Source organism: Onychomys torridus, chromosome 15 (assembly GCF_903995425.1).
Source record: "Onychomys torridus chromosome 15, mOncTor1.1, whole genome shotgun sequence".
Taxonomy (NCBI): domain Eukaryota; kingdom Metazoa; phylum Chordata; class Mammalia; order Rodentia; family Cricetidae; genus Onychomys; species Onychomys torridus.
The window spans coordinates 31,446,601-31,471,498 of NC_050457.1; the positions used below are offsets into that span (position 1 = coordinate 31,446,601).

Sequence of the window (24,898 nt, forward strand, 5' to 3'; positions counted from 1 at the left end):
AAGCATTGGATAATGGAACTAGTATTAAGAACATCAGCGAGCATGGCATGTTTTAAGGATTAAGTCTTTTCTTATAAAGCTTTTTTTATTTATAGTAATGTGTGTGTATGCGCGCTGTGTTGTGATGTAGATTCTCACTTTGAAGGAAGACTGTCTAAAAACAGCCTGAAATGACTGCCAGACCTAAGCAGGCTTAAATAAAAGACAAGCAATCAGGGAAGCAGTCGGACTTGAAGCTGGAGGAGACAGAGTCACTTGGAGGGTGCAATTCCTTCAGTAAGTGCTCCACAGACCCACACGTTAAAGCTTGCTTCCTAGGGAGGCATGCCTAGGTAGGTGCAGAACCTTTAAGGAGTAGAAGCTACCCATAAGCCCTTAGGTCACTGTCAGTAAATTCTTGAGAGGATTGTGTTCTTTCCTGATTGTCTTTCTCGCTTTTATCTGACTTTACATGAGTCTCCTCCTCCACACATCCCTGCACAAGCCCAAAGCTATAGGGCAAGCTGAACATGAACTGGAGCTTTTCAAAGCCAAGCCTTTTGGGCCATGACATACGCAGTGTGCTCTACCACAGGAGCCTCTCCACTGCGATGGAGTAGGCCCACCAGACAGCCAAGGGAAGTAGGTATGGCCAATCTACGACTGGAACCTCCAAAGCCGCGGATAAAATTAACCTGTCTTCTCCGTAATTATCTCCACGAACCCTTTTTATAGCAATCCAAAAAGCTGACTGGCACAGTGACATAGAAAACTCTGGAAGGGTTGACGTGAACCATAAAAACCCCTCATTAAGCTCAGTGGTAGAGCGCTACCTGTGTGATATTTTATGATGGAAACTGTATACCAAAAATGGGTTTTGATGTCTACTTACACCACCTATGTGCATGTTTGAAGATACTACATGAGAGAATCACATGACAGCAACTTATTTTAGGGCTGTCTGTTTTCTAATGGTGTCAAAATCTCACACAGATTTTGTTTTTATATGTTTTTCACTATCTTCTTACAAATCTCACACTGAAATTTCCTGCAAAGAATGGAGTATTCTTAATGTGGAGGCAAACACTCTATAATGGATAATAGGTCGTCCTCTGTTTAGACTGGACTTGCTTCAAAGCTATTATCCTGAGCCCGTCAATAAAAGCCACAGTCTCATGTGAAGGTAATAAGGTGCTCCTGAAACTTCTAAGATCTATCACTATGACTACCTTAAAGGCCTTTTGCCTAGTCCATGATTTCTTACAATGATTTTGTATTCTTGGCCTAAATAAAGCAGAGCATTCCTTAGAGCGGGGTGGTAACTCCCTTTGTCAGCATGTAAGTTACTTAGAACAGAAGCAATTACTGTGGGAACACGAGAGTTAGAGCTGCACTGTGGCACTGAAGGGGGCATAGAATGATGTGGCAAATCCCTCATTTTAACAGGAAGAGATTAAAGACTTTCCCTCAAGTGATCCCTGGCTGCCAATCAGATGGTGTTTCCCACCCCAGTTCTGTGACTGAGTCATAGAGTTAAGTTTTGTAATATTAAAATAAGGGCACCAGTGTCACACCTAGAGTATCCGATGCATTCAGAACGTAGTTCAGAGCTGGCTGAGGTAGGTGCTGGAAAGGAAGTCCCTCCCCTTCAGTTCCTGTGCTCTTTTCCTCCTTGCCCAAGGAGAACCCACTGATCCCTCAGAGACTATACCATCTAAACAATAGGAAAAGGGCACAGGAATGTATACATGATGTTTTTTTATTAGTCTTTAATATAAAAATGAACATTAAAAAGCATCTATATCTAAATTCCAACTCAATTCAAGAGACAGCACTATTTAAAGAAAGAAGAAAAGAAGGAGAAAAGGACCTCCACAGGAGAGGAGGATGAGCAGGTGCAGCTCTACCGTGGTCAGGCTAGAATGCCTTTAGAGCAGCCTGGGTATAAAGCCAGGGAAAGGTCAGGAGAGACAGGGGCCAAGACACCGTGTGCTGGCTACAAAATCAGTGAAGACCTAAAGAGAACTGTGCCAGAGAAATCAAAAGAAAATTAAGTGTTAAACAGGCAAAAATCACCAGCAACAGCCACTCATTTGAAGTGCTCAGCATTGGGAGAAAAATCCAATTATCAGATATAGACGCACAATCAAACGAGGAGCCTAGGGTGAAGACTCTGAAACCATACTGCCTGAATCCACATTCCAGTTCTGCCAAAAAGTAACTGCCTAACTTTAGAACTGCATACCCTCTCCCCAGGCCTCAGTTTCCACATGTATAATGATAAAAGTGGTACTTGGGCTGAAACTCTATTAACCACACACTCCAAACTCCCCGGACAATTTTGTCTTCCAGTTTGGTTCTGTGCAAGGCGACAGTGACAAAAAACTGTAAGATTTGGGGGAGGAAGGGTACCCACAGCCCCTGCAGCAAAGGACTGAAGATGGCCCCAGAACCATCTGTGGTGGTTTCTAAGAAGCAGAATCTGAGACTTCCCTCAACTCTATAATGCAGGAGATTGGTAACATCTTCTCCTTTGTTCAGGAATCGACTATGTAGCAGGCAGTGGTGGTGCACACCTTTAGTCCCAGCACTTAGAACGGAGAGGTGGGGGGATCTAATTCGAGACCAGCCTGGCCTACAGAGTTGAGTTCCAGGACAGCAAGGACTACACAGAAACCCTGTCTGGAAAGAAAAGAAGAAGGAAAAAAAAAAAAAGAATCGCCTACGCAGTGCACTCATACACATCAACATACTTTAAACCTAAGTGCTGATCCGGCATTAACCTCTCCTCTTTTGTACCCCCTCAAGTCCTTGCAAATTTACTGTAACCAATTCTTTGCATTAAATCCCTTTCTGCTCCAAACACCAGGTTCTTCTCTCATGAGTAGGCTGGATACTGCTAATAGACCTTTGCGGATGATTGCAATAAAATGTATCTTTAAAGTTCTTTGGGTTACTGCCCCGCACCTAGAAAGCACACTGTCAACGGTAACAGTTCTTACTCCACAAACTCCTTAGGAGAGAAGAAAAAAGAAAGCTGTGCTTCCTGAATGGGCCACAGGATGTCCTCACAACCGGGGCAGCCGGGTAACCCCTCAACTGGGAGGAGCTAAAACAGGTCAGGAATAGAGGAAGGATCAAGTCCTTCAAAAACATAAGGCACCTCCTACAGTCACAGTCCCTGAAATTATTTCAAAAAGACATTTTGGTTTTCATAAAGATGAACGTGCTCCATCAGGAAGACTATTATATTCCAAGTTTTTTTATATTGAAACACCTCTTAAACTTTTTTTATTAAAATACTCCTTCACTTTAAAGTGTAATAACTAGGTATGCCAATTCTAAATCTGTTTACCCACAGAGCTTGGTCTCTGCGACCCTGTATCTCAGGACTGTTGGTCACTATCAAGGTATACAACATTCCTCCAACTCTGGTATCATCTGTCTTTTCCGGGGGTTCAGCCTCCAAGAGGCACTGATGCTGGCAGGAAAAGTAAACAAGCCAGGATGGTTTTTCTTCTTTCTGTACTTCAGGCAAGGTTCCCAGAAAAGTCTCCAGGCCTTTACCCATCCATACTTGGGTGCTCCAATCTCCTTAGCTCCTAAATTCCCATAATCCTACCTCTTAGGTCATGTGACCACCCTGCTGTGAATCTTTAGGGGGCTCACCATTTTATCTTGCCTTCTCAGTTCCTCCAGCATTTGTGTGACCAACCAAACTCACTCAATTCCCGTTTTTAAAGTCTGGATTGACGATTCAGGTTCTCTTTCTCTTTGTGGACTCTGAACAGTGTATATTGGGCCAAATGTGGTGTTAACATTCAAATTACCTGGAAGACATTAAAATCCAGAGGTGCTAGATTCTCGGGGAAGCCCCACCTTCCCAGTCAGTACTTACATGGCAAACCGCAGGTGATGATGAACTGACTGGATTGGGGACCACAATGAATACTACAGAAGAAATCACCCGCTGTTCTGTCTCCCTGTTGTGTTTAATCGGATGCCAAAACTCACTTTTAAATTCAGGGAAAAATCTACTTATCTGTCTTCAAACAAAGAGAAAGAAGGGGGAAGACAAAGGGAGAGGGAGGAAAAAGGAAGAGGAGAGGCTGGGAGAGGCAAAGGAGGGAGGCAGGCAGGATGGTTTAAAGACAGCTTCCTTTAATTACCATAAATTCCAGTATGTTTTGAAGGAATGGGTTTTAAATACAATTTCAGCACTTACTGTGTATTCTACCTAGAAATAAAAATCTCAACTTTAGATACCAACTCATTAAACTTTTTATGAAAATAAAAATATTTAAACCCAGATTACTAGAAAACATGTAGCCAATAAAGTGATCACCCTTCACTCTTTATATAGCTCATCTATCTTGGGAATTTAAGACTGAAAAAAACTGTCTCAACTTGAAAGGCAACTAAAATGAAGACTTGGTGTCCTGAACCCAAGTTTAAAGAATCACTATAAGGTGTTTAGTTGTTAAAAAGTTAACATCAAGAAGCAGGTGATCTCCGAGTTCGAGGCCAGCCTGGTCTACAAAATGAGTTTCTGGACAGCAAGGACTAAACAGAGAAATTCTGTCTTGAAAACACACACACACCAAAACAAAACAAAACAAAACAAAACAAAACACAAACAACCCCACATCATCAAATATGTAAGTAAATTATGACAAATAAAGTGATTATCAGATGAAAATGACTATAATTAACAAAGATAATGTACACATATAATTTTTAATTTTCTATTAGCCATATCTTACAATTTAAAACATGAAACTAATAATACATTATTTCAATTAATTAAGTCATAATATATTTAATTCTCTTTGTTGTATTCAGTCTTCAAAATCTAGTACATATATGTACGATCTGAATTCGAGTGTGCCACATGCCAATGTTCAATAGGGGCACAGGGCTAGTGACTATACAGGTCAATGCTCAATAGTGGCATATGGCTACTTGCTATAGATACCACAGAAATTCATGTCTCTTTCTTGAATGCTTTGATAACTGGTACAATGATAACAACTTACTACTTTTTCCACATATATTTGTGAATTGCAATTTTAAGAATTCCTGAAACCTTAATGTTTCTAAACTGATTAAAAAAAAAAAAAAGAGTCTACAAAAGCCAAGCCAAGAATGTTACCTAACACCATATTTCTTTAACGCCTCTCTGGAGGATCACTTTGTAAACAAGTAAGCCACCATCACTGCTATTTCTCTCCAAGTCCCAAGGCCAACCCCATCTCAGCTTGCTTTTCTCCAGCCCAGGGGAGGAGTGAGCAGCCGCCACAGGTCTCTATGGCTCTCTAGGTAAGGAATTCTCATCCCCTGGGCTAGTGAACAGGGAGCTAGCTAGGTTCTAAATCTCCAAGACAAGTATCTGGTCCTCTGGCAGGGAAGGTGGCTCCCTGAGCAAGTTACAGCATCCAACAGCAGCACAGTGAACTCACCTAAGGAGCTAGCAGAAATGTTTATTTAAAAAAAAAAAAAAAATCACATTTTCATGTGATTCAAGTACTACCTAAATAGTAAATTAAAAGGAGGAAGGAAGGACAAGTCATCTTAAAGTCCTGGAACCTTTAATTCTTTACGATCTCTGAGACCAGAAAGAATACATACAACCTAAAAATCTGCGCAGCCTAATGGAAGATTTCACTTGCAATAGAAAGCCAAAATACAGGCATTATCTTTAATGACTAGAACTGATCATCAAAGCAGATTCTAAGAATGGGGCACGTCCTGAGTTAGTGTAAGAAGCAGCTGAGAAAATGAGAGGCATGGTGCTTTAAGTAAATCCCTAAACTACCTTTAATATCTAAAATCCAAAGTATACCTGTTTACTTCAGAATCCAGTGACGGATGGTTTCAATTATGCCCTAAAGAAATGCAGGGGAATTGAGATGGTGCCTGTAAAACAAAACAATTTCTGAATCCCTCAAAAATAATGGACTGTTCTTTCACTTATCAGAAAGTGGGTTTTCTTTTGCAAATAAAACTCTTGCCATAAGCAGAAATGTGCTTGTGTGTATGTGTAAGTGGAGTGAGATAATTACATACCTCTGAGGCCTAAATACATCTGGTGTCACATCACACCTCAAGCACACAGTTATTTCGTTTTGAGCCATTCACTCTAGAGAGTAATTACTCATCCCATAACTTGGTCATAAAAAGCAGAGCTCACTCAATGTTCCAGCAACTGTACAGCAGAGGTGGATTTTTATATGGTACTTGTGTAAATCAGATCATCAAAACAGTAAAAAGTGCTAAAATTATGGCAAGTTATATAGACTTCCTAAGCTTTTGACTTGTAACCATACCACACCAAAACCTGCCAACGGCACAAATAAACCCAGCTATGGAGCAGAAAGTTGAACGGATGACAATTGACTAATATGAGAAGAAGATATGGTCAAAGTCCAGAAGCCAAGACCTGGGATGTTACCTAGAAAGACCCATCTAATCTTTCCTCCCCTGACAACAGAGATGCTTGCTAAAAACAAGGGTGCCGGAAATACCAGGCTAGCTGTGCGAGTTTGGCAGCCCTTCAGGCTGTAATCTGATAGCAAGCAAGGGGCCACAACACTGCAGCTCCCTTAGTGGACCTGCTCACTACCCAAGGCGCCCAGAGCCACTTCCCTGCACCACAGCTGAGCGCCCAACACTTCTGCTACACTGAGCTCCTTGAAGCACCCCCTCCAGACACTGCAGCCATGTTTCCTGCTGACACAAAGCAGAAACGAGACTTTCTTCAAGCCAAAATCATAGTGTCACCCATGTAACTGAAACGACTGTTTCTTGATGAGTCTAGAAAAGAACAAAAGATATTGTCACCAAAACACAGTATTAGCTCCAAGGAGCAAGAAGGTAGTACATCCTGGATGGGTCGTATAACCATTACTCTGTGTAAAGATGGCTATCACAGCACATTCAGAAGTTAGGGAACATATTCAAGAACCTGTAAGATAATAAGCTTTGGGGAACAACAGTTTGAGTCAATTCCACCTGACGCCTGGGAATCCTGGGAGTCCAGGTCCATCACAGACTGGCTAGGTGCTGCTGCATAGGAACTGGGCATCTCACACAGAATTAAATGCCTAAATAGAAACCATGCTTGTAACACAGCACTGGCACTCCAAAGGTGGATAAATCAATACAAATTTCAAATAAAAGCTGAGCCAATATGACTCTGGGAGAAAGTTAAGTTTTTCCAAGACTACTTCTAGTAGGCCAGAAAGTACTTTATACAGAGGACACTTAGCTAGTGTTTCTTACATCCATCACGCTAGCCTGCTACTTTTCTGTTTGATTAATGAGGGAGAAAAGAGTAAAATGATTGGGGCACTGAAAAGGAAATGCTCAAGCACAGGCAAGAATGCACTCCGTGCAGACGTGAACTGGCCCACACTGCCCCTGCGTATGGCACTATCGGATGCCAGTGTCTTCTGACCAAGCCAACTACTCATCAAGAACGGGGCCAAGAGAAAGGAAATGAGTCCTGCAGCTTGGGCAAAAGACAGATGCCCACCCTTCCAACCTACCTCTCCTTCTCTTGCAACCTGTGACTGTAAACGTAGGGCTGTTTGCTTTTTCCAAATGTGCCAATTTCTCAGCCCACATAACACAAACCCACATTCCAAGGCACCTAACCTTGATAAGGTACTTAGTGTATGCAGAGAGCATGGAGATCTCATATTCTAAGAAAGCCTAACATCGGTGAAGACAAACACGCCTGGGGAATTTGGGAGTAGCTCTAAGTGACAAGAAACAAAACAAGAAAATACTTTTCAACTGTCATTTCTTTACGTGACAGGTGTGTGGTAAGGACAGATGAAGCAATGCCTCCTTCTGGAGAGTTAGAAAAACTGTTCTAGAACAAAACACCACTTTCTTTCCTTCACTGAATCAACAAACTTTTATGAGATCCAACTATGTGCAGTTGCCCTAGGAGGAGACAGGGCTAGGAACACACAGATACACAGGAACATACATATAACACACTTTTCTGCACTTGTGGACCTTACAATCTAACAGAGGAAATGGGAGGTGGGAGACACACACACACAAACATGATTAACGTTACAAAGGAAAGGTTTGTTTTTTTAGTTTGTTTGCCAGATTTCAAACAAGGCACAAACTATGCAAAGAAAAGCATCCTAGATGGCAGGGCGGCTTGGACATGCTGAAGGACAAGGGAAACATTTATGCAAGAGGCACATGAGGGTCAGGAGTGCAACTTGTATAGTTGTGAATGAGTTTGGTCCTATGAGCAAAGGGAAGCCACTGACGATTCCAAAAAGGGTGGGAACAGACAGCATCCTACTGACAGAATCGAAGAGCTGATCGCCACCTGTTCTAACATTATAACTGACTGGCACACTCATGCATATAATGAGGTCTACTCTTAAATAATCACGCATATACCCAAATACAGAGCAACTCAAGTTTTCAAGGGCTTTGTGATCTAAAGTAGAAGTTCAGAAAAGCCATTGATAGATCATACAAGACAATGCATTAGCCTTATACAGCTAGAAAAGAAGCAGGAGCCTGGGCGCTATTACCATCGCTTTCCAAGGCAAGGACATATAAAACCACCCAACAGAATTGAAAAAGAAAAAAACACTAGCCAGAACAAAAGCAGTCCAGGAAAGGGGCACCACCAAGGCCAGGCAACTAGAATTGGTGATCACTCCGTTTCTGAATAACCAGCCCTTTTATCAGCCAAGCATTAGGAGTACACCCATCCTGGTAAATTCTTGCTCAACAAATTCCTTTGGTGAGTCCTATTTTACTGCAAAAGTATGTCTTAAAAAATTCTCAAGGGAAAGTCATTAGTATTTTATAGGCAAGTTAAATAAACTTCTATTAACTATTTTCAAAATGTGTAAGATCTTATGGATACTTTGAAGTCAGGTGTATTTTTGCAAGTCATCACTATGAGGGGTTGTCAAAACACTCAATTTAGTTTTCCAAGTTTTGTTTAGGTTTTGAGGGGTGAGGAGAACTTAGCTGTACTATGTGGCTGTTCTAAAACTCAGTTCTCCTGCTCAGCCTACCTGGGTACTGACAATGTTTTTGAAAAAATGAAATTTTTCTTAATCCCACAAAGGTATTTATAATACTAAAAATTTTCCTGGGCAACCCACAAATACTGCTCTGCATGGGAATGTGCCAGGTTTCCTACTTGACACTGTAACCATCCAATAAATGAATTGCTTTCAGAACAGCTTTTGGGTCAGTGCTAAAAGAAAAGGCCTCTCCAAGCATAGAAAAAAGAAACTTTATACAACAACCCAGTACTAAAACACAACCATCTATCCAGTATTCATATTCTTACTGAAAAATACATTAAAAGTTTAAGTCACAGCAACACATACTCAAAACTGAGTAAGAAATAAGAATAAAAATAAGGTTTCTTTTTCTTCCAACAAGGAAGGTTTCTCGAATACTACAGGACTGGCGTATCGTCTATCATTCATTCAACTGACATTTCAATATCTACTATACATGCACTGACTGATACTATTAATAGCTGGCTGTCCTGGATTTAAAATTCACCGGTAATTTTTTTTTCAAACTAGCAGATTCAGCTTTCATTTTTGTAGAGTAGCAAAATCAAATGGCCTGAGAGCCACATGTGGTAGAATATGTTCACATTTGTTAGCACTCTGCCTTTCAGTCCTTTTGATTAGCTAACCGATGCTCCTCTCATCAAAGATGCATAGAAATCTGCAATCTGAGATAAGATTAGGCATACTGATTTCTCATAAGAAACTGCCATTCATTTCCTGCAGCTTTCACATTGAAAATGAATTCCATGACTGAGTTCTCAAGTTTAGCTGATCTCTTCAATAACTGTGGAATTTTATAACCTACAGGTCTACTTACCTTCACTGGACAGAGAGATTATTCTTCAACCTAAGTTGAAACCCATTGTACCTACATAACCTACCAGATTGTATTCTGCTGGAATTTCTAAAAGGCAGTACAAAGGTATACTCTAGGGCACAGATGACTGTCAGGCACAGGAGTTGGGGTGCATACCTGTGATCCCAGCACTCAGGAGGATGAGGCAAGAATATTGAGTTTGAGGCCAGCCTGTACTACACACTGAAGCATATTTTAAATAACTCTTTTAAATTTTTTAAAAGACAGTAAATGTTTTAGATGTGCTCAATATTGCTCCTCAAAAGAGTTGGTTTCAAAACTCAAATATCTATTATTTAAAGGGCAAGCTGAAAGAGCTTGTCCCACAACTGTAAAGGATTAAAAGGCAAACAGCAAACAGGTGGTGGTGCACACTTTTAATCCCAGCATTAGGAGGCAGAGGCAGGCACATCTCTGTAAGTTCAAGTCCAGCCTGGTCTTTAAAGCAAGTTCCAGGCCAACTAGAACTATTATACAGAGAAACCCTGTCTGGAAAAAAAGAAAAAAGAAAATAAAAGTTGAACAGCAACTGACGCAATGAGCCTGTAGACATGCAGCAGCAGATATTGCTAATGGAGCCATAAGACAGACAATCACAAAAGCCATCATAGGACAGATACCACAAAAGCCATCTAAGACAGACTGTTGCATATTGAATTCTAGAGGGTGCTCCCTGCCTTGGCTAAGGAATCTGAAGGGGCTGAAAAAATAAAAACTACTTTTAGGCTCTTGGGTTTTGTCTGTATGTCACTGTTTTAGACAGAATCTCACTCTATAAGCCTGGGAGGGCTGGGATAGAACTCACCAAAATCTGCCTCCCTCAGTCTCCTGAATGCTGGGATTACAGGAATGAGCCATCATCCCCAGCTCTAAAAATAAGACCGTACATAAAAACATTAAAAACCAATCTGATGAAGTATAAAGGCCTGGAAGCAGGTGAGGACCTTCTATAACTGAGCAGAGTTGTCTGAATGTTTTATGCTTATCTGAATCTATCTAGCCCCCAGCAGACAGACAGACACACAGACACACACACACACACACACACACACACACACACGCAAAGGGGATTAGAAAATACAAACCATATTCAGGGGGCTGGAGTGATGGCTCAGCAGTTAACAGCACTGGCTGCTTCTGCAGAAGACCAGCAGGTTCCCTTCCCAGAACCCAGAGGGCAACTCACAACTGTCTATTACTGCAGGCCCGGGGGATGCAAGTCTCTTCTGGCCTCCACAAACAGCAGCCACATACACGTGGCACGGGCATTATGCGTGCAAAGCACCCATACACATAAAATAAAATAAAAAATTGAGACAAAACAAAAACTTTAAAACAGATTTCTTAGATAGGCGTAAAGCTGCATAAGTTTCTTGTTTCCTAAATCAAAGACAAGCCACTGCTGAGCTATGAATTACTGACATAAATCCAGACCTAATCAGCACGAAAGTGTAAAAGACGCTCAGTCACTTACGAGCTCTGTCACCAACTTCCTAACACCTGAAGTTATTAACTATGCAAATAAAATTGTTTATAGTGAAGAGCATAAAGAGGTCAGTGGTAGAGAGCTAACCGAGCCTCACACGCTCAAGGCTTTGGGGTCAACCTTTATCACTTAAAAAAAAAAAAAAAAAAAGTACTTTATAAAGAACATGAAAATCTTCAATGAAACTAAAATCTGATAAGTTTTTAAATCCACTTGAAAATTTTTTATTGTTAAATGAATAGGTTTATTTTTTTTCTCTCCCACTGAAGGCATCATTATTGAAAACAAAACTGTAATATTACCCAGGCTTTTGGAGTTCCCTGCTATTTATGAAACAGCTTAAATAGAATGCCTCTTGAATACATTGCTAAGGGAGCCATGGAAACAGCAAAGACACTGCTCTGACAAGTTCTAAGGAAGACCATCATTCAAACATTCTGCCTGCAAGGACTAAGTCCACTGGTCAAACCGCTACCTGGCTTCGGTTTCAATCAAGCTTCTGAAGGCAGGGCTGATGCTACCTGAGTCCCTTATTAAATCTGAATTAAACTAAGAATCCAAACAACAGTCACTTATCAACTACCATGCAATAGGTTATAATTTTCTGTAAATCATATTAAACCTCATTTTAAGAAAATTTTAAAAACCTCCGCAAACACCTCTTGATGTACCAACTGATCACTCTCCAAGCCACACTCAAGATGACCTTCTATCTGCAGAAACCATCGTAACTGGCAGTGCACGCCTGTAATGCCACACTGTGCAGGCGAATGCATGAGTTCACATGTTCAAGGCCAACCTGAGCAACACAGCAAGACTGCCTCAAGCCGAAGACAGAAAACTAAAACTATGGAGATGTAATATAATCTCTGAAGCACCCAGCAATGCACTGTTCTCTAAGTCATTCCACTTGAACTTCTCACAAAAGTGAATTCACTAGAATTTAACCTTAACTACCTTAAAAATAAAGAGGCAATCAATCTGACTTTAGATACTTGCGTCGCTACCTTAGGAAGGTGTGTCCTGTCGGTGCACTAATACTAGGCTTATACTGTACCACCTCCTAGAGAACCAACCACTAACCACTGTTTCTACCGGCAGCCATAGTCCATCTCAAGTGCACCACAAACCAGCCGTAACATGCTCAGCTTTATATGTACCAGGTAAGTACTAACCTCCTTACTGAAGTCACTTCCAATTTACACTGTGACACTTTTTACTGCTTCCCCAAGTCATTCAAAAAACCCTAATTTCTATTTTCAGGGGAGCAGATTGTCAGATAAGTTCTCAAATCAGATGCACCCTAAAGTTTAGGGCTCAGTGGGCCAGTGTGAGCTCCTGGATACCAGCTCTGAGTATGCAGAATCTAGACCCATATCTCAGTCCATCAGGTAAAACCTTGCTCTACAAAGAACAGTAAGCCTCTGACCATTTACCAAACCTAAACCCACAAACACACAGCCGAAGGAAGGGCTGGGTTTCGTTCTTTTTCTTGGGGGGGAGGGGGTCTGATGACACCTATAATTATATAATTCAATTCAAACTCCACAACCTCACCAGCAGTGGCAATTCTAAAGATGCTGAGGCTTATTAATGAACCATGTAAACTTTGCACCTCTCAGGGCCATCACAAAGCCCAAATTACTGAGCTAAATATATGTCTGACCTGATAAGACAGCTTTAAATCTTTCTCCTCTCTAAAATAATCTCTACAGCACATGTTTCAAGATTTATGATTTATGATGACTATTTTTAAAAACCACTTCTTAAAAACATTTCACATTGTGTTTTTTAAAAGTACAAGTTAACAGAGTGTTGTAGAACAGGGTTATGTCTCAAACTTAGATTGATGAAAAATTAAGTTTCCGACACTGGCCACCAGTCCCGCAAAGTACTGGCCCTATGCCATCATGGCTTAGTGCCAGCCTGATGTGGGGCCAGGCTAAGAACAGCAGCTAAGCAGCAGCTGGAACATATAGGTCCTTCTGGCCTCAGTTCATTTCCCTAATCCAAGGGAAATGTCAGGGGACTGAAGAGAAACTGCCCACAGTATTCCTTACCTTTCCTCACTGCATCCCATGAATCATTTGACACATCTTGCCCCAAGAGGAGGAAGGGAAAGAGGAGAGGCAGAGGGGGAAGAAAGGGAGAGGTGGAGAGTAGGGGGAAGGAAGAAAGAAGAAAGGAGGGAAGGAAGGAAACTCTGAGGGAAGCCAGGCTTAGACTGGTGTCCCACTTGCAGCTCCATTATCCCAAAGCATCCACTGGTCAGCCCAGGGCCCAGCTTCACCACCACTGCCTAGCACCTGCCACATCTCCTTAAGACTGGCTGGACTGCTGGGCTGAAGATTCATCAAGGTAAAAGTTACACAACTGACTTGGGAGGAGAAGGCAAGTGGGGAGAACTATATGGTACATCAGAAGTACAAGTAAGATTGAAGGATGCTACTGAAAAAGAAATCCTTGGCAACAGGCTAACAAACTTACATGTAACAGTGAGACTACAAGTTCTTAATATCTGAGCTTTAGGATTTATTTTACACATATTTAGAAAGCTGTAAGCATTTCTATTTAGAAACCAGTTAATGAAATGGGTACAAAGGTCTGAAAATATAAGTGCAGCTTTCATCCTGTCCGAGTCTACTAAGAAAGGCCAGTACCTTGTCCTTTGTAACTAGATCATGAAACACCTGTCCTTCACATATGAAGATGCTCCTTGGATGCTGGCTGCCATCAGCAAGTAATTAACAAGTAAAACCAGGTAAAGAGTTCTGTATTGTGCTGATGTAAAGAAATCAAAGAGATGAGTCAGCAGGGAAGACTGCTTGCTGCAGGCTGGAGAGACAGCCCAGTGGTTAAGAGTTGATTCCTAGCACCCACAAATCTTATAACTGCCGGTAACTTGGATGCAGGGGATGAAGCCCTCTTCTGACCTCTGTGGGCACTACATGCATGTGTTACATATACACACAGGCAAGCAAAGCACACATATACATAAAATTAAATACAACTAAAAAAAAAAATTCTTTTTAATTCTTTTAAAGAGCACTTGCAGACAACCTGGATTCAGTCCCCCAAATCCATGTGGGAGCTCACAACCTGTAACTCTACTTCCAGGGAATCCAATGTTTTCTTCTGACCTCCACAGGCTGCATGTATAAGGTGCCCATAAATGCAGGGAAAAGTCTTTATAAAAAAGGAGTTTAGGGATTGGGGATTTAGCTCAGTGGTAGAGCTCTTGTCTAGCAAGCGCAAGATCAAACCTGGGTTCGATCCTCAGCTCCAAAAAAAAAAAAGGAGTTTAAAACCTAATTCTGGCCAGGCAGTGGTGGTGCATGCCTTTAATCCCAGTACTCAGGAGGCAGAGCTAGGCAGATCTCTGTGAGTTTGAGGCCAGCCTGGTCTACAGAGTGAGATCCAAGACAAACACCAAAACTACACAGAGAAACCTTGTCTCGAGAAACCAAAAAAAAAAAACCCTAATTCTAAGGTTTCATTTTTTCCACTATCTTCACAGGGATATTTCCTATATATCTTCTAATTGTAAAGGCCCAATATTAATTAACAATGAAAATACTTCAAGTAGACTGTTAAATAAGGCAAGATCAGGCAGCCAGTCACCTGAGTTTTAAGCACATTAATTCACTTAATGAGCTTCCAATTTATCTGATCAACTTATTGGGTTTTAAGAGTTTAAATGTACTGAAAAGTTTTGCTGCATCCTACCAATTAACATCTGAGCACAACTGCGCAGACAAAGTTACAAAATCATCTCATTCAAACAAAGTCAAGTGCTCTGCCAGCATGAAGAAGTACCGCAGTATTTTTACAGGGCCTTTAAATGAGAAATGTAATTCCTTAAATATACTTGGAGAACACTGTACATAGCACACACATGATCAACTCAAGCTTCCAGCTATTCCTCTGTCAAAAATTCCACTTCTTATCGAAGTTAAGCAGTCACCCAATACAGCCAGCCATCCTCCAAAGCTGAAAGAATAAAACACAGGTTTAAGGGCAGATAGCTATCCCTTGGTGGTAGGCAGGAGGCAGTGGGTGTGGGGAAGGATTAGTGACTGGCTAGGGCAGACATTAGCATGCAAGCTCAAGTCATTATTTGACCTTCAGGTCACTGCGAAGGCCACTCTAAGCAGCAGCAAGTGCCTCTGGGCTTGAGGGTGATCCAGAGTTAGGAGCAATGCAGCGGACCCTTCCCAGGCAGGCTGCTTGGGCTCAGATCAGAAAGCACCTGTCCTTTTCCCTGACACAGCATGTCAGTTGCCCACCTTTAAACAACGAGAGTGCCTACCTAGTCTTGTAAAGAAGCAAAAAAATGAATAAGGAGAATGGGTATCTAGGACACTGCTAATGGCTTTATAAATTCAGCTTTTATTAGACTCTTAAGACCAGTTAATGTTACAGTAGGCTATCACCAGAAATCCTACCAACAAGGAACTGCCCCAGACCCTGAAAAAAGAAGTTGTTCAGCATTTGACTGCATATATAAAAAATAAAATAAAATGAAAAAAATGAAAAAATGAAAGGTATGTATGGGCATATCCTGAATTCAGGGCTTCAAGCACACGCTTTACTGATGAGGAGGCAGCTCGCTGACAAGAGCAGTGAGGTATGTACAGACGTTTTCTCGAGTACGGATACAAGTATAAACATGGTACGTTCACACCAAACTTCCTTCTGCCGTGAATGTCTGCACTCTACATAAGCACTGTACACTCAGTAAATTCTTTATTCCATGGGCCGCTGCATGAGCCTCTCTACCCACAGCTGTAATAGTTTTCTGCCGTAGCAGAGACAACTTCTCAGGACTTTTGTGTCACAGCATTACTAATTCCAACATCTACTGAAGTTTAGCCATAAATAGCACCTAGAGCCGGCGCTGAACTGCTCCCCTAGAATTTGGAACGCTGTCTAGAGACACTCACAACGGTCAGTCATGCAACCTCACCAACATCCGTATCAGTTCACCTTCAAGAGATGCTTGCTGCTATCTTGGAGATTACCAAACACCTCAGCAAACCCAGAGAGCACAAGCTGTGGAAACCAGAAAGTCAGGGTTTCTCTCTGCCACTTAACGACTCACTCTGGACAAGTGCAAAGCACCTGGGCCTCGCCTTTTCATCGGAAAACCATGCATGGTCACAACGATAACCCCATCACCTGAGAGGCTGAGGGAGGATGGCTTTGAGCTCCAGGCCAGCCCACTGCACAAACATTGTGAGTACCTGTCCAGCCTGAGCTACAGAATAAGACTCTATTTTGAAAATGTATTAATTAAATAAAATGAAAATCTGGAGTTGCAATTAATGGCATCTTCCCATCTCTAAAAGCCCCCCACAATGACAAAGACATTATAATATGTTCCATTTCTAAAAATAGCTTTTTTTTTTTTTTTTTTTTTTTGAGCTGAGGATCGAACCCAGGGCCTTGCCAGGCAAGCTAAATCCCCAACCCATAGCTTTTTATATGGAGGAATGCATCTGCTCACAGCACAGTCACTGAAATAGTGAGATGGCAATGTTCAGACCTGTCTCCTTCTCTACTGACTAGTGAGTATCTCCAAACCGTCACATTAGTGCTCCACACAAATAGGCCGGGCGTGGGACTCCACACCAGTAATTCCAGCATCTGGAAGGCTTAGGCAGGACAGTCTTGAGATCAAGGCCACCATGTGTCATGTTGTCAGAAGGGGATGGGGGAGGGAGGACCAGCATTTCAGAGACAGAAAACATCTACTATTTACTAGAAAGACATATTTTTAAAGAAATGGGAGCCATGTACAAACATGCTCTCAGCAGTACACAGGACACTAGGTAAAAACTAAAACATGCCCAGGTGTTTTCAACAAATCTAACACACTTTATTTTTTGATAATCTGGCTAGACTGAGAAATAGAAGTTTTTTTCATGAAACAAGATGATATAACAGTTTTCTTCAAATTATCATTTGATATTAATTTCTCAGGAGTCATTCTGTTTACTTGAAAGGAGAGAGGAACTCATGTTTCCAAATATATGGTAGTCTACACACATATACAGTCAAAAATGAATTAAGCAAGGTAGACATAAATTAGATTTTTTACTGAGTGAAATATTTTTTTAATTTATACAATGGTAATTTAAAAGGTAACAAAAAATGACTTTATACCCTTTATTAAAAAAAAAAAAAAAAAAAAAAACTGGCCTATCATTTGCTTCATTTCTAAGACATTCACTTTTACCAAGAATTCTGCTGCCTTTTCTAAGCTACGTATCCTTTTTAACCTAACAGTTTTAGTCAGTAGCAGTTAGTCTAATGACATTTCCTAAGACTAAATGAGTTGTCTGATCACACGTATGTGTAAGGAGGCTTGAGGTACCAAATTCATCTTGATTCACTGAAGCAAATTTGGTCTAGCACAAAACAGAAGGAGTAGAGACCCAATCATGTAACTCTTAAAGGGGACTGCTTTCTTAAGAGCCATCCTGTTCTCCGAACCCAGTACGAGCAGACACCACACATTCTTAACTAAACGCTGCTCCATGAGTGTGAGAAGAGAGATGCTGGCCTGCATTTTCCCTTATGAAACCTGCAGAGCTAGGAGGGAGGCAGCCAGTAACTAGCAACGACAAAAAGAACATCTGAAAATTAACAAGGACATACTTAAGAGAAGGAGAACTTCCAATGTTGGATTAATTGCAGCAATTCTCTTCCATTAAAGGCCATGGCTCACAGGCATCCTGATGCTTCCACAAGCAAAGCACTAAAGTCTAGCATTTTCCCCAGGAATGAAATTTAACACAAAGGGGAGAAAAGAGACGGCCTTTTCGATCCAAGCGTGTACTCATAACACAACTATTCAGCAAGGAATTACAAGATCGGGCTGCAGATGTGGCTCTATGGTAGAACACGTGCCTAGCATCAAGTCCAGCCCCTAACAAGAAAAACTGCAAGACTGAAGCAAAAATAGAATGATTGCTTAACACAGGTCTGCAATTCCACCCCTCATTGTTGGTGAAGTGTCTGTTCGCATGCACACACATGTCCATGTGGTGTGTATATCCTGTTCATGTGAATGCATGTACGTGTGTACACCTGTGCATGGAGGCCAGAGGTCAACAATATGTGCCTCAGTTTCTTTTTTTAACTGGTCTATTACTGAACGTGAAACTCATCAATTCAGCTCGTCTGATGGATGTCTGATGAGCTCCAGGGATCCACCTGTCTGTGCCTTCTCAATGCTGGGGTTACAGATGCACGCTCTTTAGGAGGTACTGAGAGCATGTCCTCATGCTCCTTCAGCGGGCTCTCTACCCCGTCATCTCCTCCCCTTTGTCGGATCACTATCTGAGCTGCAAAGTAAGTGATGTACCCGTTGAACAGTCGACTTCCTCACTGGACCAATCCCAACTGTCATGGAATGAAGCATCACTAAACACCACGCATTCCTAACCTACCAGGTGCCGAAGAGCAGAAAACAAGCATCTCAAGCCACACACAAAAAACGTGGGAGTGCTTCCAAATCTTTTCTTCTTTTCTGCACTTAACTTTGTCATTAATCAAAAGGCAGACACGGAGCTGGGGGTGCGGCTCAGCAGTAGGCATTTGCCTCACGTGTCCCTGCATCTAATCCCCCTGAAAAGCAAAAACAAATTAGTATATGGTCCCCTACAAAATTGTTCCCTATTGTTACACTTGAAAGTGGGTGCAATAAAACATACTCTAGCCAATTTAAGATACACCCAACTCTGAAAGTGAGTTCAGTCTCATCTTTATATACTCATCCTTGGTCAATAAAGAAAATGAGAATACTCAAGGCCAATAAATTATCTGATTAAAGTTTTTATTCATTTCAATTGTAACATAGATTTCCCTTGTACTTTACCACCTCGACTCCCCCAGCAAAGAAAAAAGGAATATCTGTAAATAAAGTTTAAGCGGTATTTTTTTCTCTCAAAACCAAGTACCAAAGAAAGAAATGCTCAACTGCTTTTAAAATTTAACTCTTTCCTTCTCATGCAATGTGTTTAAATATGCCTTGCTTCCAAATTAATAATTTTAATCAAAATAAACTTTAAAAAAAAATAACCACTTAACCATATGCATTTATCCCACTCCTTCAGAAAGAACAATCATTCTCACTCACACACACACACAACATAAAAAAAAATAAATTGTAACTCAAATGTAAATCTTAACCATCTTTAATTCTGAAAATGTACGTGTTACTTTAAGACAGAGAAATCCTCCCAAACCTTGCTGGTTCTCTTAGCTCACTCACTTCTCCACAGACACCAGTGCTTTGCAGCTTCTTCCATGACCCAAACTGCCATACCTTTCTTTACACCAAAGACTTTTGTTGTTGTGTGAAATAAAATTAGTATTTGTTTTCATTGGGTCTTTTGTTTTTGTTTTGAAACAAGATCTCAATGTGTAGCCCTGGCTGGCTTGGAACTCATTATACATAGAACAGGATACCCCCAAAACTCAGAGATCCCCCTGCCTTGAGTGCTGGGATTAATGGCATGTGCCATCACACTTGTCCTAAGTTATTTATTTTAAAAGGTCACTTTTCTTTGCTAAAATACATCAACTTATTTGAGTTTTTCATAGCTGCATAGTATTCCACTCAGTGTTCCACTCAAACTACATGCAATGAGTATTCCCGTACCAAACACCTCCATGCACCAACATCATCATCACCTATAGGATATGTTCCCAGAAATGACACAAAAGACTGCACCACACAGTGGGCTGGACAGCATGCTTCCCCACACATGCTAACCAGCTGTGTGCACTATCACTATCTACTTATCGGGTTTTTTGGACTTCAGCAACGTGACAGAAGAAAACTGCATCTCATTTGTACCCGTGTATCTATGTAATACACAGATAGACAGTATGCTTATTAACCACTAGAGCTCTTTGCCTCTTAACTGTGATGCCTACATTTCCTACTGGGTCATTTTTCTTTCTTTTAAGGATTTTTCTGCCTACTTTTGGTCAAACACACCATAAACATTTGCTCCTGTTAGAGGTTTTTCTTGGTTTATGGTATTTTCAGCCCAATGGAATTTTTTTAGAATTTTTCCCATTAATTATATCTGACTTTACCTTTGATTTTAGGTCATGCACAAGAGGCTCAGGCAAAAATCTAGGGGAAGTTGCTTTTTGCAGTATCTCTGAAATCATTGCTTAACCGAGATCAAGACTACATACCAACAGACAGCTTCCTGGCATCCTAACCTAACAAAAGTAAGTAAACACATTCCTGTAAAACTTTCCCATAGCCACTGACAGGCTATTACTAAATATAATTATTTATATCTAATAATTAAATATCACTTACCAGTACCAAAGGTTTAGTGTATTCCTTAAAATCTACCCAGCAAGCTTCATTTCTGAGCAGCCCAATTCCCTACTCCTCAATCTCTGGACAAGCTTCAGTAACAACAAAAGTAAGATAAAGTCCAGTATCTAGATTTCCCCTATTGTGACTAACATTTCCTGTATAAACCCGAGTCGTCAATAGCAGAAAACGGCTTATAGTGAGATCAACACAGTGTTTTGTTCTTTGGAGGTTTTTCTTGGGGGGGGGGGGGGGGAGTTCCAACAGAAAAATCACATTTATAAGCTTAAATATAGGGATTCAAGCCACCACTTAACGCTAAATTAGATAATCTATTTGGCCTCCCCACTCCTCATCAAGGGTGGACAAAACCTGGTCCTAAGTTTCCAAGCTCACGGTGCCAGCTGCCAGGCATTTTCTTAACAGCCTTCCATCCCTAGCCTCACTGGCAACAGCAAGACAACCTGGATGTAAAAGAAACTGGCAGATCTCAGAGAATGGGGGGGGGGGGGGGAGTCCACAATTTGTACAGCGTTTGTTTAGCGCGTACATAAATATTTCCAAAGCAGGGGTCAAGTCTCCAAACCGTACTAGAAGCATACCACTTCACATCGACCAGGGCCAATTCCACCCAAGTGGCCGCCTTCCGCTTTGGGGACTATTGAAAAAGTTACTACTTTCTTTCACAACTAACTGTTCACCCTGGCCTCTTCCACTGATGAAAGCCGGCAAAGCCCACGCTGTGTGTCTGTCTCCTAGAGAAGATTGCATCTTTTATTTATCGCCCCTTGGCTTTATTTTCACAGTGAATTCCTGGCTTAAATGCAATCAGCCAAGAAACCCTCCTGATGTGCTCTCCTGTCATTCCTCATTGCTTGCAAGCAGAGTCAAACACAGCAAGGGGAAGAGGGGGTGGGGGGTACGACTCAACGTTGCCAGCCAAGCCATAAAAATTCGCAGACTCTAGTTACTTATACTCAGAAACCATAGATGTGCTTCAATCGGTTTCAAACCGGCAAGGGAAGAGGGGAGGTGGGGGGGGGGGGGATGTAACTCGAAAGAATGTTAATTAGATGTTGAAGAAGGGAAGAAAGGGGAAAAAGGATGGATGGTCTCAAAAACCAACCCCCCTCTAGACAGAAGGAAAGGATGCTGAGCCACACTGAGGGCTGTCTTTGGAAATAAATGACCATGCAGAAAATCACGTTTTCAGATTACATTAGAATTCAAATTAACCAAACAGGATTAAAACAAATCTCCTGTGTCAGGGCCACTACCCAGAGACCCCCATTCCACCCCCAAAGAGAAGGATAAAAGGACCGGACCACAGACAAGAGAGCAAGTTAAAAACGAGAGACACAGAGACACACACAGTCTTTCAAATCCATCCTCATTCATTTGGTTCGGGATTCATCCCTTCAATTTCAACCAGACCTAGGTGGGAGAGGGTTATAAAATATGCCTTCAGCGATCGGGAGAAAAATAAATTAAAAAATATGGGGACAGGGGAGTTTCTCTGCAGCCTTGCTGACTTCAGTCCGCTTCAAACCATTCCCATAGCTATGACTGGAAACGATGTCTACACAGAAGAAAAAGAAAAAGCCCTGTGGAGGAAGAGGGATTTGAGAAAACTCTCCAGGTCTGTCAGAGAAAGAAGGGCTGTGCAGCTTTAAATCACAAGTCCTTCTCTCGCCTTTGTCAAATACCTTCTACTTTACAAGCCCTGAAAAGAAATAAAGAGGCTCTTTTGTTTGCTTTCCCCTTTTCGGAGGGTGACAGAAAATTGAAAGGGTCACAAATAAACCTGAAAGGCGAACAAAGTGCCGGGTGGTGCGGGGCGGGCAGCGGCGCAGGGGGCCACGGGGGGCCCCTCGGTGCGGACGCCGGCCGCGGGTCACGGCGTCGGGCGGTGCTGCCCAGCTCCCACATCAGCACCGCGCCCCGACCCCCGGGCGCAGGCCCAAGCCGGGCGGGCGGCGGGGCGCCTCGCGGGACGGAGAAGCACGAGCGGCGCCCCTCAGCGGCCCGGCCTGCCGTCGCTCCCGGGCGCGGGGCGGGGTGGGGAGGGGTGGGGGTGCTCGGGCGCCGCCGCGGAGCTCGTCTCGGGTACCTAAGGGAAGCCGAGGGGACTCGGGGCCGGCCGGCCGTCGGAGCCCCGAGCGGAGCGGTGGCCGGGCGGTGTTGGGAGGGATGCGCCCCCCTCCCTTGCCTGGACCGCGGGGCGCGGAGCGGCGCCAGAAGAAAGGACGCGAGCCGGGCAGCAGCGCCGTGCGAGCGAGCGAGCGCCCCGGCCGGCATTGTCTGCGGCCGGCGCCCCCTCCCCCGCGCCGCACGCCCCAGCCCGAGCCCCGCGGCCGCCCGCGCCTTTGTCCACGCCCGCCCCGCACACCGGCGCGCAGCCCGCGGGACAGACGAAGGGGACCGCCGACACCCACCGCCCCGCCGCCGAGGGGCGCGTCCTGCTGATTCATTTCCCACTCGCGCGAGCCCGTCCGGGGAGACGGGGGCGGGGACCAGCGGGAGGAAATGGGCGCTCCGCTCCGGGGACCGTCCGAGCGGCCCGCTGCACCGTGCGCCCGGACCCGGAGCGGTCCGGAGAGCCGAGGGGGTCCTTTCCCCCACCACACACACACACCCCACCCCCGAGGGACAGAAGGACAGAGCGGCGGCCCCCGTGACTCACCGACTTGCAGGACGTTGTCTACGCAGCCACTCTCCAGCAGCGCGATACCCCGGCGGAAGGGCAGCCGCGTCTCGTCGCCGCCGTCCGCAGCGCTGGCCGCCCCCACCGACGGGGTCCCGGTGCCCGCGGCTGCGGCTGCGGCGGCGGCGGCGGCTGAAGTGGCAGCCGGCGAGGATGAGGAGCCGCCGCCGCCGCCGCCGCCGCCCGCGCCGCCGGGGCCGCCGCTGTCGTCGCCGGGGCCGCCCGCGGAGCCGCCGCCGGTGTTGAAGGACGAGTACATGCAGATCTCCCGCTCACTGCGGGGAAAGGACCAGTAGACGATGCGGCGCTGCACCGGCTCCGGGATGCGCTCGAAGCGCTCCTCCACGCGCTGGAACGGCCACTTCTCCGCCACCCTGCGCGCTGCGATGTCCAGCAGGGACTCGGGGCTCTGGGTCTTGCCCGGCGGCAGCAGCCCCAGCGCCGCGCCGCCCCCGCACGCCGCCGCCGCCGCCGCACCGCCCGCCCGCGGGCCGGGCCGACAGGCAGAGCTGTAGCCGCCACCCGCTCCGCCGCCGCCGCCGCTGCTGCCCCCGCCGCCGCCGCCGCCGCCGCCGCCCGGCCGGCAGCAGAGCCGTTTCGCGGGAGGAGGCTGCTGTCCGCGCTCCGCCATGACCGCGCCGCTTCTAACCCGACAGCGGAAGTGCCGGGACCCTATAAACGGCACAAGGAAGCGCGACACGCACACGCCGTGGCGACGCCACGCTGCCATCTAGGGCCCGCCGCTCCTTGTAGGGGCACGGGAGGTGTGGCCTGTGCCGTGACGTCGTCGCCGAGGAGGCGCGCCGATAGGGAGAACCTCGGGGCGGGGGCGGGGCCTATGCAAATCACTGGGCTGAAACATAAATAGAGCGCTCCGTGGACACGGGGGTGGCGGGGGCGCTCGGGTTGGGTGCCCGGTGGGCTGTGAGAATGTCAGGCCGCTGTGACGCGGGGGGCGGGGCCCAGGCGGGGTTCCCGCGGGAGGGGGCGGGCCGCCGGCCAAGGGGAGGGTGGGTAGGTCTCGGCGCCCCCTCCTTGTCTACTCAACTTAGCCCTCCAGCGCCCTGCCTCCTTTTGATGTCCGCCAAGTGAAGACGCGCCTCGTGGGTCGCCGCGGGGCGGGCGGGGGGGCGGGGAGGGGTCCGGACTAAATGGAGGGCGGGCCGACGGCTCGATGCCCCACCCCCCCCGTCAGCCGGCCCCGCGGGGGAAAAGCCTCTGGGCGGAGGAGGCGCTTTCAAAACAAAGAAATGCTGCGTGAAGCCCCGGGGACGCGGCCGGGAGGAAGGCGGGGGAGGCACGGCCCAGGCCGCCTTGCTTTCCTTCCAAGCCGCCGGAGCGAACTTCCCCCACCTTCGGCCAGGGCTGCGGCGCCGGGGAAGGGGAGGAGGGGCTGAGCTCCGCCACTGTTTTCCACTTCACTTTTCGCCGACCCAGGTGGGGAAGGGGC

The 24,898-nt window shown here is 44.7% G+C and overlaps 1 protein-coding gene across 1 annotated transcript in view; it reads right to left on the reverse strand.

Moving 5' to 3' along the window:
- Window positions 1–24,122, reverse strand: part of Zswim6 (zinc finger SWIM-type containing 6) — a 179,804-nt gene extending 155,682 nt beyond the window's left edge. Inside the window, exon 1 of the mRNA XM_036207028.1 lies at window positions 23,428–24,122. Coding sequence (XP_036062921.1) covers window positions 23,428–24,079 — 652 coding nt within the window. The 5' untranslated portion in view covers window positions 24,080–24,122. The remainder of the gene's footprint in view (window positions 1–23,427) is intronic.
- Between the last annotated feature and the right edge of the window lie 776 nt (window positions 24,123–24,898).